The sequence below is a fragment of the Eretmochelys imbricata genome, chromosome 10 (assembly GCF_965152235.1).
Source record: "Eretmochelys imbricata isolate rEreImb1 chromosome 10, rEreImb1.hap1, whole genome shotgun sequence".
Classification (NCBI taxonomy): Eukaryota; Metazoa; Chordata; order Testudines; family Cheloniidae; genus Eretmochelys; species Eretmochelys imbricata.
The window spans coordinates 50,624,419-50,640,172 of NC_135581.1; the positions used below are offsets into that span (position 1 = coordinate 50,624,419).

The 15,754-nt window shown below is 41.3% G+C and overlaps 1 protein-coding gene across 1 annotated transcript in view; it reads left to right on the forward strand.

Annotated features, from left to right (window-relative positions):
- The first annotated feature begins 258 nt into the window (after positions 1-258).
- CHRNB4 (cholinergic receptor nicotinic beta 4 subunit) overlaps positions 259-15,754 on the forward strand; it is a 29,139-nt gene continuing 13,643 nt past the window's right edge. The window contains exons 1-2 of the mRNA XM_077828034.1: positions 259-313; positions 9,423-9,568. Coding sequence (XP_077684160.1) covers positions 259-313; positions 9,423-9,568 — 201 coding nt within the window. The remainder of the gene's footprint in view (positions 314-9,422; positions 9,569-15,754) is intronic.

The following is a 15,754-nucleotide window of genomic DNA, read 5'->3' on the forward strand; positions in this document are numbered from 1 at the left end:
TGTTTCTTCTTTTCACATGCTTTTGCTCTTGCTCTGGTTCTTTAAACAGCTTCAAAGGGGGAGGGATCCCCATGCTCATGAAAGCTCCACTTTGCAGATCAGATCTGCTGGGTCCTACTGTCTCTCTCTTTCCAGAGAGTTAATATCTCCAAGGCTCAGGTTTGCTTTTATCTCTCATGCCTGTGCAACCCAGACAGCTGTGCCTATCCTCAGCAGTCTCGACTGAAGAACAGTAATTCACATCCTCTTGTTATTGCCATGAGGAATACACAGAGGTTCTTTCTCTTTGTAGTGGTTTCTTTTTCTTTTAACGGTGAGTGTCTTTTTGGATAGAGTTTGTAGAACAATTGTGGCATTCAGGGAAGAGGAGGGAGCAATGGGGTTATTGATTTCAAAATGTCTCTAACTTCCAGGGGGATAGTTTACAGTCATCAGAAAGATGCATGAAATCTGTTATTTTAGTGCTGTTTTGTCTTGTGTAGTATTAATGAAACCAGGATGTAGCAATGGTAACCTGGATTTAACATAACTCAATAAAAGCCAAAGTCAGTAGGAAACTATGATCATGGAAGAATATTCCTGTAAATGCCGCCTGGATCACCTGTGATAGTGATGGGGATGTGTTTAGAGTGACTGTAAATAGTAAGGAGAGAAGCGTGGCTTCAAATAATGTATCGCACAACTGATTCTACAAGAACAAGGCAAATATTTCCCTATGCTTTCTGATTTATTTCCCAGAGTTCTTGTTACCTAAATACTTGATTAATAGTATTTAAATATTGTTTCAAATAAGTTTATGTAAATATATGTTAAAGTATTCAATCATATATTAAGACCATTTCCTATAGCCTATCCCTATTTTCATATACAGAATTTAGCCAACACATAGACACAAAAATCAGGCAAGAGTATTAGTTTAGTGGTGGTGGTAGAAATGAAAGTCTGATTCCCAAATGACTAACCTTCCCTTCTGATCGTTGTTATTTCTGCACCCAGCATTTTCTTACTTTATTCATAAAATGTAGTTTAAAAAAAATCTGTTTTGAAACATAATATTTGAAGAGTGAGGCCTAGTTTAGATTTAACAAAAAAAAGAAATTAAGAGGACAAGCTTTGAGCCCTGTAAATATTTGCTATTGCTTTGCATTAATTTTTTATTGGAAATTAAAACGAACTTTAAAATGAGGCTCCATTAGATGCTACTCTGTATTGGAACAACCGGCATTAATACTATACCACACTATAATGCAACAGCAATGGATTTTACATAAATAAATAATTTTACATAGAATATTTTGAGAAGTAATAACAATGTCAGTAAATAATGTAAGAGGAGACAATGGAACATTCTTATTTCTCTTCCCTGACAGTAGGAGAGAATCTGGCAAGTTACCATGGTCCATTTAGTCATTTTGCAGGGGGAAGGAAAGAAAAACAAAAGAAGTTAGTCTACACATAGAACAATATGCCATTTCTAAATATGATTCAACATTTGTTAAAAGGTCTCAAAAGTCAGGAAAACAAAGGAAATGTGATTTATGTTTAGTTTTGCAGTTTAGAAGGTGTTCACAGGGCACTCAACTGTAGCTGCCAACTTTACTCCTTACTTCATTCTGTGGAAATCGATCCAACATGTTTGTTGTGATGTTCTCAAAGTGACCAGCTGTTGAAGGTGGTGAGTAGCTATTTCAATCTCATTTTACATTATTAAATGCTAGATCATGTAAAAGAGAAACTTTACACTGATGCTTTAATAAAACATATGATTTTGTTTCTTTTAGTATGAAATGCAAAATATGGTGGAAGGAATTTGTCGTAGCAAATGAGCTGTGGAAAGAAACCTTGCCGCTGAAAGGTATATTGTAAGTTACATACCAGTTTGGATTTTCTTTCATTGTACTGTAGCGTGTCCACTGCTGTTATGACAATTTGCACCAGCTGAGGATCTGGCCCTAACTGTTTTTCCCATTTCTGTTTTCAGTATGTGAAAAAAATATGTACACCTCCTAATTAGAGCTGCTTGATTATTCTTGTTACAATCGTTTGTCCAAAAGCATCTGTCTACTCAAATGCAACATTTTTGTTGGTTACTGCCATTTGGAAAACATTTTGTCAAGGAAAGAAGCACTTAAAAAAAGAAAAAAAGTTTGAAATACATTGCCACTGACATTGTGAAATATATAGGACCTTGTCCACTTGGCTATTTTGCTTTCATTAGGTGCCATCCAATTAATATGTAGTTTGGCAAACAGAAAGTAGATTATAAAACCGGCTCAGGAACAAAAATAATTTTTAGACACTACTTGCAGGCATAGTTTCATCCTGGAATCTTTAAGTCAATGCGCTGGTGACATCTAGTGGCATCCTATCTGTGCATCTGAATGATGATGAATTGTCATTTAAAGCTAGACATGAATGGATAAGAATCATTTATTCAAAGAGTTCCTTCTCATTACCTTGCTTGTGACTTGCCCAAGAGCAGCTGATAGTTTCTTAAATGTACACATTATTTGAAAATATTTGCATAAGACTTTCTCAAAATAATTCTTAGTCTGTAACTCATTTGTGAACAATTCATTGCAAATATTTGATATTCCAGACATGAGCTGTTCTGATTGGACTCAAGTCCCATGGGATGTTTTGGTTTCCTACTTGGATGCAGATAAGGTTTAGAATCAGATTTCAAATGGAGAATACTCATGAACACAAATTCAAAATTCACCTTCTGCAAATATTCTGCAATATTCATTTAACATTGGCCATTCCAGCAGATATCGCAGGGAGTAAACTCATTTGCTAGAATAATCTCAGGCAGGGGTGTGAACACTAATACAGAGAATTAACAAAGATATATTCACTGAAATTTGTTAGCAGGGGTCACTCAGCTCCATTTAATTCATACCAAACTGCACTCCATTTCTATCTGGCTTTCTTATACAAAGAAGCTAGAGCACTGGATTTGTTGCTGAGACTATTTATACATTGAAGTTACCTCACTGATTTTAAAACATCTTTGTGTTTAAGCAGAGATACTCTTTTCAACTACCTCAAGACATCACCTCTAATAAACACACAATTAAAATTAATCACTCTGGGTCTGTAGTATTTCTCACTTTCTTCACTATATAGATATTTTTACTCTATGTTAATGAGAAGATAGAATAGAAAAGAAAATAAAGCAAGCCCAGAGTTCAGCATGGATCAGCACAATTCTATCTTGTTTGGCCTTTGATGAGACAGATTTGGATTTAGAAATGCCACAGCTAGTATGAATATGATATTAAAATCTCATATGGTACTATGTTTTTTGACTGAAAACAAAACAAAAACAGCCACCCAGAAGCACTGGCCTGCAAAACTTTTCAAATAATTTGGAACATTTTTGTGGCGTCTGTTCTGATATGCAGAGCTACAGTTATCTTATTTTTTTCTGGTGATTCATCACATAAGAACAATTCTTAAGTAGATCTCTCACATGGGAGAAAGAAAACACAGGTTTCAAGATATTCTAACTGAAGATTGTCTAAAACCAATGCTCACAGAAAGGCTTGTGAGAAGGGTGTGATCAGAAGTGTTAAAGCTGAATACCGATTTCAAATGTGGACATTACAATTCTCTTTCTGGAGCATACGAGGAAATAACAAAAGTTGCAACATGAAACATCCACTTTATACAGTATTCTGGTGCAATCCTGCACCACTGTAGTCAATGGGAAAAAGGCATCTGGCGCAAAGAGACAGCCTCCACTGTAACATATTAGAGTTGCTTGGATTCATAGGAAATAGAACAGCCTCAGCATAATCTATCTATGCTGCCCTGCTGCTTCTGATGGACCAAAAGCCCATAGTCTTTACGGCTGATGCAGATACACACTGTTAGTATCAGTAGGTTAGTGTATTTCAGGAATAGAGCCCTGGGTTCAAGCCATGACTGTTCAAAATAAATGTGGCAGTCTTCTCCTACCATGTATCCACCATACAATTATAACATTCAAAAACCAGTCAGAGAACACTTCAATCTCTCTGGTCACTCGATTAGAGACGTAAAACTGACAATTCTTCAACAAAAAAAACTTCAGAAACAGACTCCAACAAGAGACTGATGAATTGGAATTAATTTGCAAACTGGATACAATTAATTTAGGCTTGAATAGAGACTGGGAGTGGATGGGTCATTACACAAAGTAAAACTATTTCCCCATGTTTATTCCCCCCCTCCCACCACTGTTCCTCAGTAACAGCTCATCTTAAGTGATCACTCTCCTTACAGTGTGTATGGTAACACCCATTATTTCATGTTCTCTGTGTATATAAATCTCCCCACTGTATTTTCCTCTGAATGCATCCGATGAAGTGAGCTGTAGCTCACGAAAGCTTATGCTCAAACAAATTTGTTAGTCTCTAAGGTGCCACAAATCCTCCTTTTCTTTTTGTGAATACAGACTAACAGGGCTGCTACTCTGAAACCATACAATTGACAGTCTTTGCTCAAGAGAGTCCCTGAACAGAGGCAGCACCGGTGCTGTAGGTCAGGATTGAGATGCTGATTCAGCAAAACACTCAAAACACATGCTTAGTTTAAATAAGCGCTTAAATCCCACTGATTTATTTGAACTGAATTTCACCAACTTCATAGAATATAAAAAATGAAAAGCTAGCTAAGTGCTTTGTGACTCTCAAATGAGTCTCAGGATGGAAAGATCTGAATGGTGTCACTGAAAGACACAGTTTGTTTTCTGTCTCATTACAAAACCTCACTGAGTGGCAATTCTAGGCATAAGGTAGTGGAGTATGCAATATTCTTTGGGTTAGATCCTCAGCTTCTCCAGAGAAAAGGATGAGGAGAGGGGGCAAGGGGGCTTAAAGCCACCTTTGTGCTTACCAATTGCTGGGGCTGCCAAGGACCAGTCTGGCCCTGGTGTAGCTTAGAGCAGTCTAAATTACACTGGTTGGGGATCACTGGAGAATCGGCACTCTAGCCACATATTCTAAGCCCAGCCCATACACCAGCTGGCAGTCTGGGAGGGGGGCTGATGCAAAGGCAGTTACACCAGCTCTACACCAGCTGAGGTGTACTCCTCTATTTCAGAGAAATTTCAGCTGCCAGTTTAGTGCAACTTTACAGCTCTGTTGTAGTGCCAGAGAAGCTCAGGGGCCTTACTGAAGGGCAGAATCTGGCCTTCTCGTGTCCATAACGTATTAGAAAAAACACCAAAGACAACATTTGCATGACAGAAAAATTACCCTGAAAGCATCCCAGCAGTGAAATTAATCATAGTACAATAAACTTGGTGGAATTTTTCACTGCAGGACTTTGTGAATATCAGCAGCTAGGAACAGGCAGCTATTAATAATGAGGAAAAGAGGCAAACTGAACAAACTTTTTGACATTCAAAAGAAGAAAATGATACTTTTCTATACAGTTCCCAGGCTGGAGCATGAGCTAGGGGTTAGAGTTGACATGGGGAGGAGTGGGTAGAAGGAGTGTCAAGGATCCTGCACCTATTTCCAGATAGTATGTTGGCTTTTGTTCTGTTACTGACTCAGTCTTTGACCTTGAGTGTGTCATTTCAGTGCAATTCTCACTGAAATCAGTAGGAGTTTCACTCAACTGAAACATGCTGTAGAAAGGCTAGGTATGATCATCATCATCATCATCTTCTTCATTAACTTTATTATTCTGTGTCTACCCAGAGAGCAGTCAATTGCCAGAATATGTAATTCAGCCCTAGGGAAGAGAAATACCAGTGGTACCGGCCCATCACTTCCACAAGAAGAAAGGAGAGAACTGTGATTTGTTGCCAAAGAGGTGATGTTATATGTAATAGTTCATTAATAGTAATCAACAAGAAAAAACAGCTTTACTATTGCATGTTATAATCTGAGCTCTTTAAGAACAGCAGTGGAACATCAACGCTCTTCTGGATGAGAACAAGTCCCACCCTTTCCCTACCCACTTGAAGCTGTCCCAGCATGCACTGGAGTAACGGATGAAAGGGCAGCATACTAACAATTTTGACGTATGTTTTCAATTTTCCATTTTGGTGAAATAGTATAGGGCTTGCATTTGTTACTCTTGCTGCTGTGACTGAGAGTAAAGAGACAGACACAGGAATGAACTGCTAGCTCAGCTTTTTACCATCTGCATTAGATAACGAGGTCTCGTGAAACATTTTGAATGACTGTTACACTTATCCTATGCATTTCTGTAGAAATGGATACCATGACATACAGAGTAATAACTCAACAGTAAATAAAAATCTTTTCCCACCTGGCTGCTACTTGTCTGGAAATTCTTGACCTGAGCAATTCAGTCTGAATTATTTTGATCACATTTGGTAATTGATCACATGGTTGTCTCTTGTTGATAGTATTTTCAGAACTGGAGAGCTCCAGAACACACACTGAGTGGTCATTGCAACAGACATCATCTCAAAGTGGCACTTCTAGCTCATAAAGTAAGCAAGATGTTAAATGTCAAGCAGAGCTTTTTCTAAAGGGCAGGGGAAATCTTCACTTTTTTTCCAATGATCTTTAAGATCCTATACAATATGTAGCATCTGCCTTGAATTCAAATCTAAGCTGGCTCTCCTATCCAAATGGACATGTTCAAAAGTATGCTTACATGGCATTCCTAGTTCAGGCATACTGTGAGCCAAATATAAAGATGAATAAAATGTGCACACTGTCAACACACTGCATATGGATACTCAAGTTGGCTCTTGAATGCCCCATCACCCGATTGTAGTGACTACCGTGTCAAATCGATGGCCCATATGTGAGCCCTAACTTACATACCCACATGTCCCATGAGCCAAACTGTCTTCTCACTTACTAAGGTACATCTTCAATGTGGTAGCAACGACGTAAATGTGAAGATAATTTGGCATCTTGTCTTTTTATAGCTATTACTCCTTAAAATTACCAGAGGCTACACAAATCACCAACAGGAGATATAATTTCTTTTTCTTAGGGCTCTGTGAAAAAAAATCCTACTTGATGAAGAAACCAACTTTTCACTGGATTTTCAGAGTGAAAAATATAGTGCCTGTATGAAACACCTTGTTGCTGTCAACACCACTGACTGTTGGGAATTCCAATGCTTGAGACTGCAATGTCATCTTAGGCAGTCCACTGGCTGAAAAGACATCACACAACACTCTACCAACCCCATCTGGGTGTCAGTGACTCACCAGACAGGCAAAGTAGGATCTGAGGCATGGAAAGAACACTGCCCTAGAAGACTCATGGCTTACCAGAGATTTTTTCTCTTTGGCTCAATGCCAATCAGGTTGGATCTGAATAATTTTTTTTTTACTGGCAAAAAGAATGTTGTGAGCAGAGGATGTTGATATTTATGCAATTTTTGCTTTTCTAAAATTTCACAAATCTCTCTCTTTTCACAGTGGAAAATATGCAAAGTGAATACTTTGCATTTTGCTTAGCTTCGTCTTTTCAAACACAGGCACTGATCACTGCTTGTTGTATATCTTATCTTCTCCCATTGAAATGTCAATAAAGTAATTAAAGGTGTGAGGCTAAGCTCGTGAGTGTGCACCATGGACATATTTGCAGAGATAGATGGTATACATTTCTGTCACACATTGTGTAAATTTGCTATGCTATCAATGCCTTGCTAGATGCTGGTTCTTAAGGGAATGAGCAATGCTAATATTCACCTCAACCTCTCCAGAAAGGTTTAACAGATCCTGCTCTGAGATGTGAAAGTGTTTGGGTGGCTATATCCTACATTTTCCTCATTTAAATCAGAAGCAAAAATACTGAGAGGCTCTTCTTGTAGCATTTCTAACCTGGGCATAATCCAAAAGTACCACGATTCTCAAGAGAAAGCCTGTTCTCAAGAGATTTTAGCCCAGTTCTAGGTCAAATTAAGCAACTCTTCAGATATAAGCAATTCAACCACTTGGAGGATTATTGGATACAAGCTTTCTGATGACTGGTCCTCTTTGAGTCTTACTGACATGCTACAGTGTATTGAGCATGCTACCCTAATGTATTATAAATGTGAAATATTTGTAATGCTTAATGGCTTTTACTGCACATAACTGCTTTGCAATTACTATGTTTTTAGGAATATTGGGAATGTACGTGAAGAGGGTGTAAAGGAGATAAATATTACCCAGCGTCAGATTATCTCCCCCTCTCCCCAGATTTTTTGGGGATAGAGTTACTTGCTTATTTGAAAGAGGAGAAGATATTTAAATTACTGATATTTCTATCCCCTGGACCAGAATGTCTTCTCATTCACACCAGTATAAATCAGAAAGTAACTCCATTTACGTCAGTCAGTGGAGTCACACCAGTTCAGAGTTACTCTACATTTACCATTTTAACTAGGAAAATAATCTAGCCCTTATATAAATTTCCTGCTTCCTGTGGAGGATTTGTATCCCTATGAGAAGCTGCTGGGGTCTCTAACAGCAACAGTGTTGATCAATAAGGCCCAAATTCTGCTCAGGGTTATACCACTGAAGTCAATGGAGTTTCTCCAGATTTACACTCATGTAACTCAGAGCAGAATTTGCTTCTTAATCTATTATGTTGTCAACAGTAGTTTGCAGAGGACAACACTGGGAGCTTCGAGAACATAAGCAAGAGCCTAATAACGGATTTCATTATCTCTGGAGTTGTGCCATAGACTACTTCAACTAATAGAAAATGTTCTGGATTACTTGATAACCTGGAATCCCTCAGATGTTATATTTCACAAGTCACTTAAATAATTGGTCACCTAGAATTTAAAGTGTTAATATTATGGCTACTCCATATCTCAGTTTTGGTTTCCAACTGTCAGAAGGCCCAAGTCTAGAATAGTGCTTTTGGTTCTGCTATACTTCATCAAAATAGTCTAGAACCAGAAATATATAGTGCTCTTTAATCATTTGAAAACCTTTCTAAAGTTTATCCCCAGGCTCTTCCCTATAAATAGCGCACACTTTTCCTACCATACATGTGCCTGGGATTCCTCCTTCATCTTCTAGGACAGTTAAAGGGGAGATTTTCAAGTCACAAATGGGATTGGACATCTGTCTTCTGGGTCTTCAGAAATCTCTTCCTAAAACAAGAAAAAGGACTTCCAATTTCTATTTCACACCATAACACAGAGTATCTCTTGCTTTGGTGCTGCACTGATGAAGAGTTTCCAGTTTTAACATGAAAAGCAAAGGGGTAAATTCTGCCTTGATTTATGTCTTGTCCAACAAAGCTGACTTCAGTAGAGCAGAATTTGTCCCAAAAGGCTTTCATAATAAACCCAGATCCTTCTGTTTCACATTCAGTTAGAATCTTTCAAAAATCTAGAGCTTTTCTTATTTGATTTGGATGAGGATTCTGCGCTGCAATGCTTGCCTCATAATGTAATCTCTTCTTCATGTTGGGATCCTGTTCTGTGCTGTTTTACAGGAAGCGACGCAGCAGATGCTGAGGAGAAGCTAATGAACCACCTACTGAGCCCTGCCAGGTATAATAAGTTAATTCGCCCTGCTGTCAACTCCTCACAGTTGGTATCTATAGAACTGCTGGTTTCCCTGGCACAGCTAATCAGTGTGGTAAGTTTGAATAAGATGTGCTTTTTCATTCATTACTATTTGTACAGAACTTTGAAGAGGTAGCACGCTCTGTAGGTGATAGATTGTATTAGCATGACTGTCTCTGTTATTATATGGTTTATATAATCATAAGTGACATGGGAGGATACATATGTTTTATTATCTATTTGTCCATCATGCAATATTCAGAATGTGTAAGTGTAACCTTTATTCAGGCAAAAGGAGATCTCTTCATTCCTAAACTATAAAGTACTGAAAAATACAGAGCCAGATCCTTAGCTGACACAATCTGGCATAGTTCCATCAACTTCAATAGAGCCACACCAATTTACAGCACATGATGATCTTCTCCATAATGTGTATAATGATAAATTATCTTTTGCTGTGTATAGTGAAAAAATGTGGTATGGTCTGAGCACAGAAGTGAGGGCCAGGAACTCCTGTCCAAGAGCTCTGAATCTCTATGGGGTCTAGACCAAATCACTTAGGAAAGGACTTACCTAATCCCTATTTAGGACAGCAATTAGATATATGCTTAACTTTTGCATGAGCCTTAACTTAAATGGAGTTCAAGCACATTCTTAAAATTAAATATGTGCCTATGGTGGTCCTCACTCAGGGGTTGGTTGGTCAGGTAGTGTCACCTAGTGTTCAGGGCTAAGGCCTATGTCCTGCAGAGGGGTTGTTGGTAGGGGAGCCCGGGGCCCTCCCACTCCACCGGGCTCTGACCTAAGGCCCTTTGAGGGCTATCAGTCTGATCTGACAGCGGAGGCAGCTTAAGGCTGCCCTCCCTGGGCCACTTCCTGTCTCCCCCCCGCGATTGTCCCAAGTCACCATCTGGGTTAAGGCGGCATGAAGGCTGCCCATTCACCCCCACAAAGCACCTTCTGGTGGTGGCATGCAGCATGGTATCTCCCTTTCTCAGGTGGCAACTGCCTTCTCCCATGGTATGGCCACCTTCCTGTGCCAGCTCAGCCCAAGGGGCTTTCCCCTGCGGGGGTAGTCCAAACAAAAAACCTAAGGGAATTACCAAAGTCCAAAGCTCATATGAGGGGGAGAGTGAAATGCTTTCCTCTCAGGCTGTCTCTGTGGCAGGTCCTCCCTTCCCTCAGGGAGGGACCTTTGGGCAGTTATCTTAGGGAGAAATTTCTGCCTTCTTTCTGCTCTCTTCCTTGGTCTGCCCCAAAATAGCTGTTCCCCAGCCTTTTAACTCCTCCTCCAGTTGGAGCATATCCTACAGGTATGGCAGGATAGGGCTGCCTAGATCCAAGGTAAGACCTTAACCCCTTGTTGCCCAGGTGGGGTTTGTACACAATGCCTAAGAGCTACTCTAGGACTGGATGCTGCACCAATAAAGGCAATGGAGGTTTTGTTATTGACTGCAGTGGGAGAAGCATCTGGCCCATAAATAGGGTTATGTCTTGAACTCTGCCTCAGTCCCCCTAGCTGTAAAATGGGCATAGGAGTGACCTGCCATGGTTTTTGTAATGATGAACTAGTGATTAATTATAAAGTACTCTGAAGTTGGAAAGTGACATATATTTCTAATTTTGATATAAGACAGGAAGCAGAAAGACACCGATGGAAGTAATAGGAAGCTGCATGAATGCATGCGTTTGAAGATACGGAATTCCTTACCCAACAGATATTCTAATATAAACAAAGGGATTGTAGGCCCCATGTTCCCCTCCGCTAGGAGATTCCATCTGGAGACACTGACTGAGTTCCCTTTCAGAGAGTCCCCATGGTTCTCCCACAAGGAATGAAGGGTGCAGACTCACAGAATAGGGGGAAGCATGGTCTGCAAACCTCACAGAACCCAGGAGCAATAGGGTAAACAGTAAGTGCATAGATCCCAGACCATCACTCGGGTTAGCAAGCTCCTCCAGAGCCACTGCAAGGCCTTCCTCCCACATGGCAGCAAGAATTGATTAGGCACAGCACTGCCATTTGCTCAGCTCCAACCACTTCTTCTATAGGGACAGATGCTTCCTAAGAGAGTTAATGGTGCTTTTTAGGAGCATTAGCGCCACCTTCAGGGATTTCTTGGCAGAAGTCCTCCAGGATCTTTGCCCTTCCGTCTTTAGAGGCCCAGCCATGCCAGGGAGACTTCCATATGCTCCAACAGAGGGAAGGTATGTGCAGCAAAGCCACTGCTCCTCCCTGTCCTCCAGACTGTACCAGAGACACACATGCCCACATCTGCTCACAGGGAGGGGCGCTCCGGACCCATAAAGCTTAGACATACTATATTGCTAATGATATAACTCTAAGTGTGGAAGGAATCCTATCCAAAGGCTCTTCCTTCTCCTTCATGCAGTAGGATATCTGTTCTAAATTTGCCAAAGTGCCTACACTTGGTGATATTTAGCCCAGATGCAGACGTCCACCTTCTTGACACAGCCTGCTGTACTACTGGAGAGGCTCTCAACAACTGCCTCTGAAGCTTATATAAGGACACAAGGCTTTTCACAACTTCGGGAACAACTTCCCCCCTGCCCACCCCCGCCCCCAATCACTTTGATGTCACTATTGTCTCATGATCAGTCTGGTTCTCTCTTCCACCCAATATATCTGAATGGCCGGGTGCATATGAAACAAGGCCATACTATGGGTTTGTGTAGGAGTAAAGCAGCGTGTTCTCCTTTTATCAGACACTGTGGTGATGAACAAGGTATAAATGCACAGACAGATAAAATTAGCTAGCCTGAACACTCCACAGACATTTATTCCTAGAGCTCAGGATAAGGTAAACCACAAATATTTGTGGAGTATCCAGACCTGAGCATACAAACAGATAAATGATTGCCAATTGATTTGCATTAGATAACATAACAGTCAAAAACACTAGTGCGGACAAACTCTTAGGCAATATCTACACGAGAAAAAGAGGTGTTTTTAACAGCTTAGATGACACGTTAAGATCTTAGGGAAGAGAAGACAAGCTGTAGTTTCCATATGTGTCCTTATTCCTACAGTTTGCCTTGACCACTTCACAAATTAAACTGCATCCTCTACATAAGATCTTAACACATTAGTTAACATATGTTAAAAAAACACCCTTTCCTAGTGTAGACATGGTCTTAGGGTACAGCTACTCAGTAAATTACAGTTCAATTGTATGGTATACCTGCTTTAGCTCTAATTTAACTAGCTCCCATACCAACAGTAGTGAAGACACAGTGGCATGAACCCCAGCATAGGCTAACAACCTGAGTATATACCCAGGGTCAGCAGCAGGCATGTAGTGAGGTGGTAGCCCATACCACTGAGTCTTCGCTGCCATCATTACCCATGCTATCAAGATTAAATCTAGTTTGGGTATGCCTACCTACCCACAATTATACCTTAATTTGCACTGTATACATACCCTATATATAAGCGGGGGAATGGTCCCACTATTGTGGGGAACTTTCCTGGCTTCTGCACTACCCCGGTGAGGTGGGATAGCAAAAGATCTTAGTCCTTGTTCCCACTTCCTTTACCCAGAGGCCTCCCTGCCCTTGAGGACTCCCCTTCCACTCTCCTGTCTGGCAGAGTCCTCGTAACCCCAACAAGGCAGGGCCCAGGATTCCGGGGGTCAACCCCCCAACCCTGCTGCGGTCACCTAGGACAGGGGCTAGGGTGTCCCCACTCCGGGGTACTCTCTCTGCACTGGGCACTTCCCTGACCCACTGATCATTACATACAATTTAAAGCAAATGCAAGTTATTTAAATCAACAATTAATTTTAAAAATAATAAGGAAAAATGGGAAAGGTAAAGGAAAACACATCACCTTGCTCTGTGGCAGGGAACATTACAAACAGTGTCTCTGGAATGCTAGGGCAGTTCACAGTCTGTTCCTTGTAAGTCCCAGGCCTCCTTCTCAGGCCCTGGCTGTGCTGCAGGGATGCTGCGGGTTGGACACTTGTTCTGGTGGTGGCCACACACCTCCAGGCTTTGGGTGGTGGGACCCTTCTTCCCAGCGTCAGCGCCCCCCATCAGGTTAAGATCCCCCTCCCAGTCTGGCCTGCAAGGACCCTTGGCTGGCGGTGTCCTTCTGCGCTGGGCCCTTTGCCCAGGGTCCCTCCTTGGCTGGCCACAGTTGCTCACCACACCTGGCTCTGTGGCTGCAGCCCTGCTCCCAGCACAGGATCTGCTCTCTCCCTGGGCTGCTTCTGTGACTCTGCTCCCAACTCTGACCTGCTTCCTGGGCTGCTTTTCTGGCCCCTCTGGATCTGGCATGGTTCTGCTCCGCAGCTCAGCTTGGGCCCTTGCTTTCTCCTTAGGTTGGTCCCACTGTGTCTGACCCAGGCAATTCCAGCTCACACAGAGGACGATGGGACCCCTGTGGCCTCCTGACTCCCTGATTAGCCTACCCGCCCTGTCCTTCAGGCTGACCTGGAGCACTGACCTCTCTCCATTGTTCCTGGGGACTGTCAGTCTCAGGGTCCTGATTTCCCATCGACCCTTCCCCTTTTAGCACCCGGAGCTAACCAACCAAAACACCCCCACTGAATGTTAGTAAGGGGGCAACCATCCCCTTACATATAGGGAGCAGAGTGCAGGGAGCCTGAAATGTACTATTGCTCATGCATAGCCTCCACTCACATTGTCACAGTAATGCAACAACCCTGCTTCCTATCCTGAAAGGAATTCCAGGATCCAGGCCCATAAAGGGCCTCACATGATTTAATCTAGAGCATCTTTATGATAAATCTTCCTGTAAAATGAGAGATCAAGATTCTCACTGACCAACTAGTGTGGCATCAACTCAGACGAATAATGAGGGAAGGAATGGATTTATTGAATCCAACTGAGTCCCAAGCAGAATAAAATAAACAGAAGATCAAGAAAGAAAATAAAAACAAATAATGATCTAGCTATTACTTATACGTATTCTATTTACCTAACATTGTTAATTTGAAGACACAGACTCAATTTCTAGAGATAACTATGACATTGGAATTAGTGAGACAAGGCTAACCCAGGGCAATGGCTGGGAACTTAAAGGCAATTAGCAATATTGCTAAGGGACAATATTGAGTCTTAACTGATTTAGTTTATCTTTGTATTTTTGGCCCTTTTCACTGGCGTCTCTTATCTGAAAAACCACTCCAGCTCCACTTCCTGCCATTGCCCTGCAGGTCTGAAGCAACATTTAAGGACAGCTTGATTATCTTTTTGTCCTTATCTTCCATCCAAATTGCTTTTATGCTGGCTGCCAAGCTACTTAATTTAAAGGGCCCCTTTGTGTTTACAGCCAACTAACGAGAAAAAGAGAGTCAATGAGGTTTGGTCAATTTAACTGCCAGGTAGCGACTCACCTATTTCTAGAGAGCACAGTGCCTGTGAATTTAATGCTGGAGAAAGGTGCAGAATTGAGGAGACTTCTGTTTATCCACAGAATGGGTAGAGCATAAGAAGCAGCAGGTGAGGCTTCCACTAATGAGCCTCTTCCCACAGCTAGAGTAACTACCTCTACAGACAAGAAACCAGACAGGTCTCCATATCCATTCAGTCTTTGGCATCTTGTTGAGACGTCCTGCCAGGATACACATTAGTGACGGTTACGTTGGCTTTTTGTGATGTGTCCACCAGGAATTGGACTGAGACCCTCTACCACTTCACAGCAGAGGATGTGGGGGAGATCCTCACACCCAAGCTATTCTTTTTATGTGACAAATCTGACTGAGGTGTCAGTACAAGACATTTTGGAACAAACTGATAAATTAAACAGTAATAAGTCGCTCGGACCAGATGGTGTTCATCCAAGAGTTCTGAAGGAACTCACATATGAAGTCTCAGAACTACTTACTGTGGTATGTAACCTATCACTTAAATCAGCCTCCATACCAGATGACTGGAAGATACTAATGTAATGCCTATTTTTAAAAAAGGCTCCTGAGGTGATCCTGGCAATTGCAGGCTGGTAAGCCTAACTACAGTACCAGACAAATTGTTTGAAAGTATAGTAAAGAAAAAAATTATTACATGCACAGATAAACACATGTTGGGGAAGAGTCAACATGGCTTTACTAACTGGAAATTATGCCTCACCAATCTATTACAATTCTTTGGGGAAGTCAACAAGCATGTAGACAAGAGTGATCCAAACTATATAGTGTGCTTCAACTTTCAGAAAGCTTTCAACAAGGTCCCTCACCAAAGGTTTTTAAGCAAACTAAGCAGTCATGGGATAAAA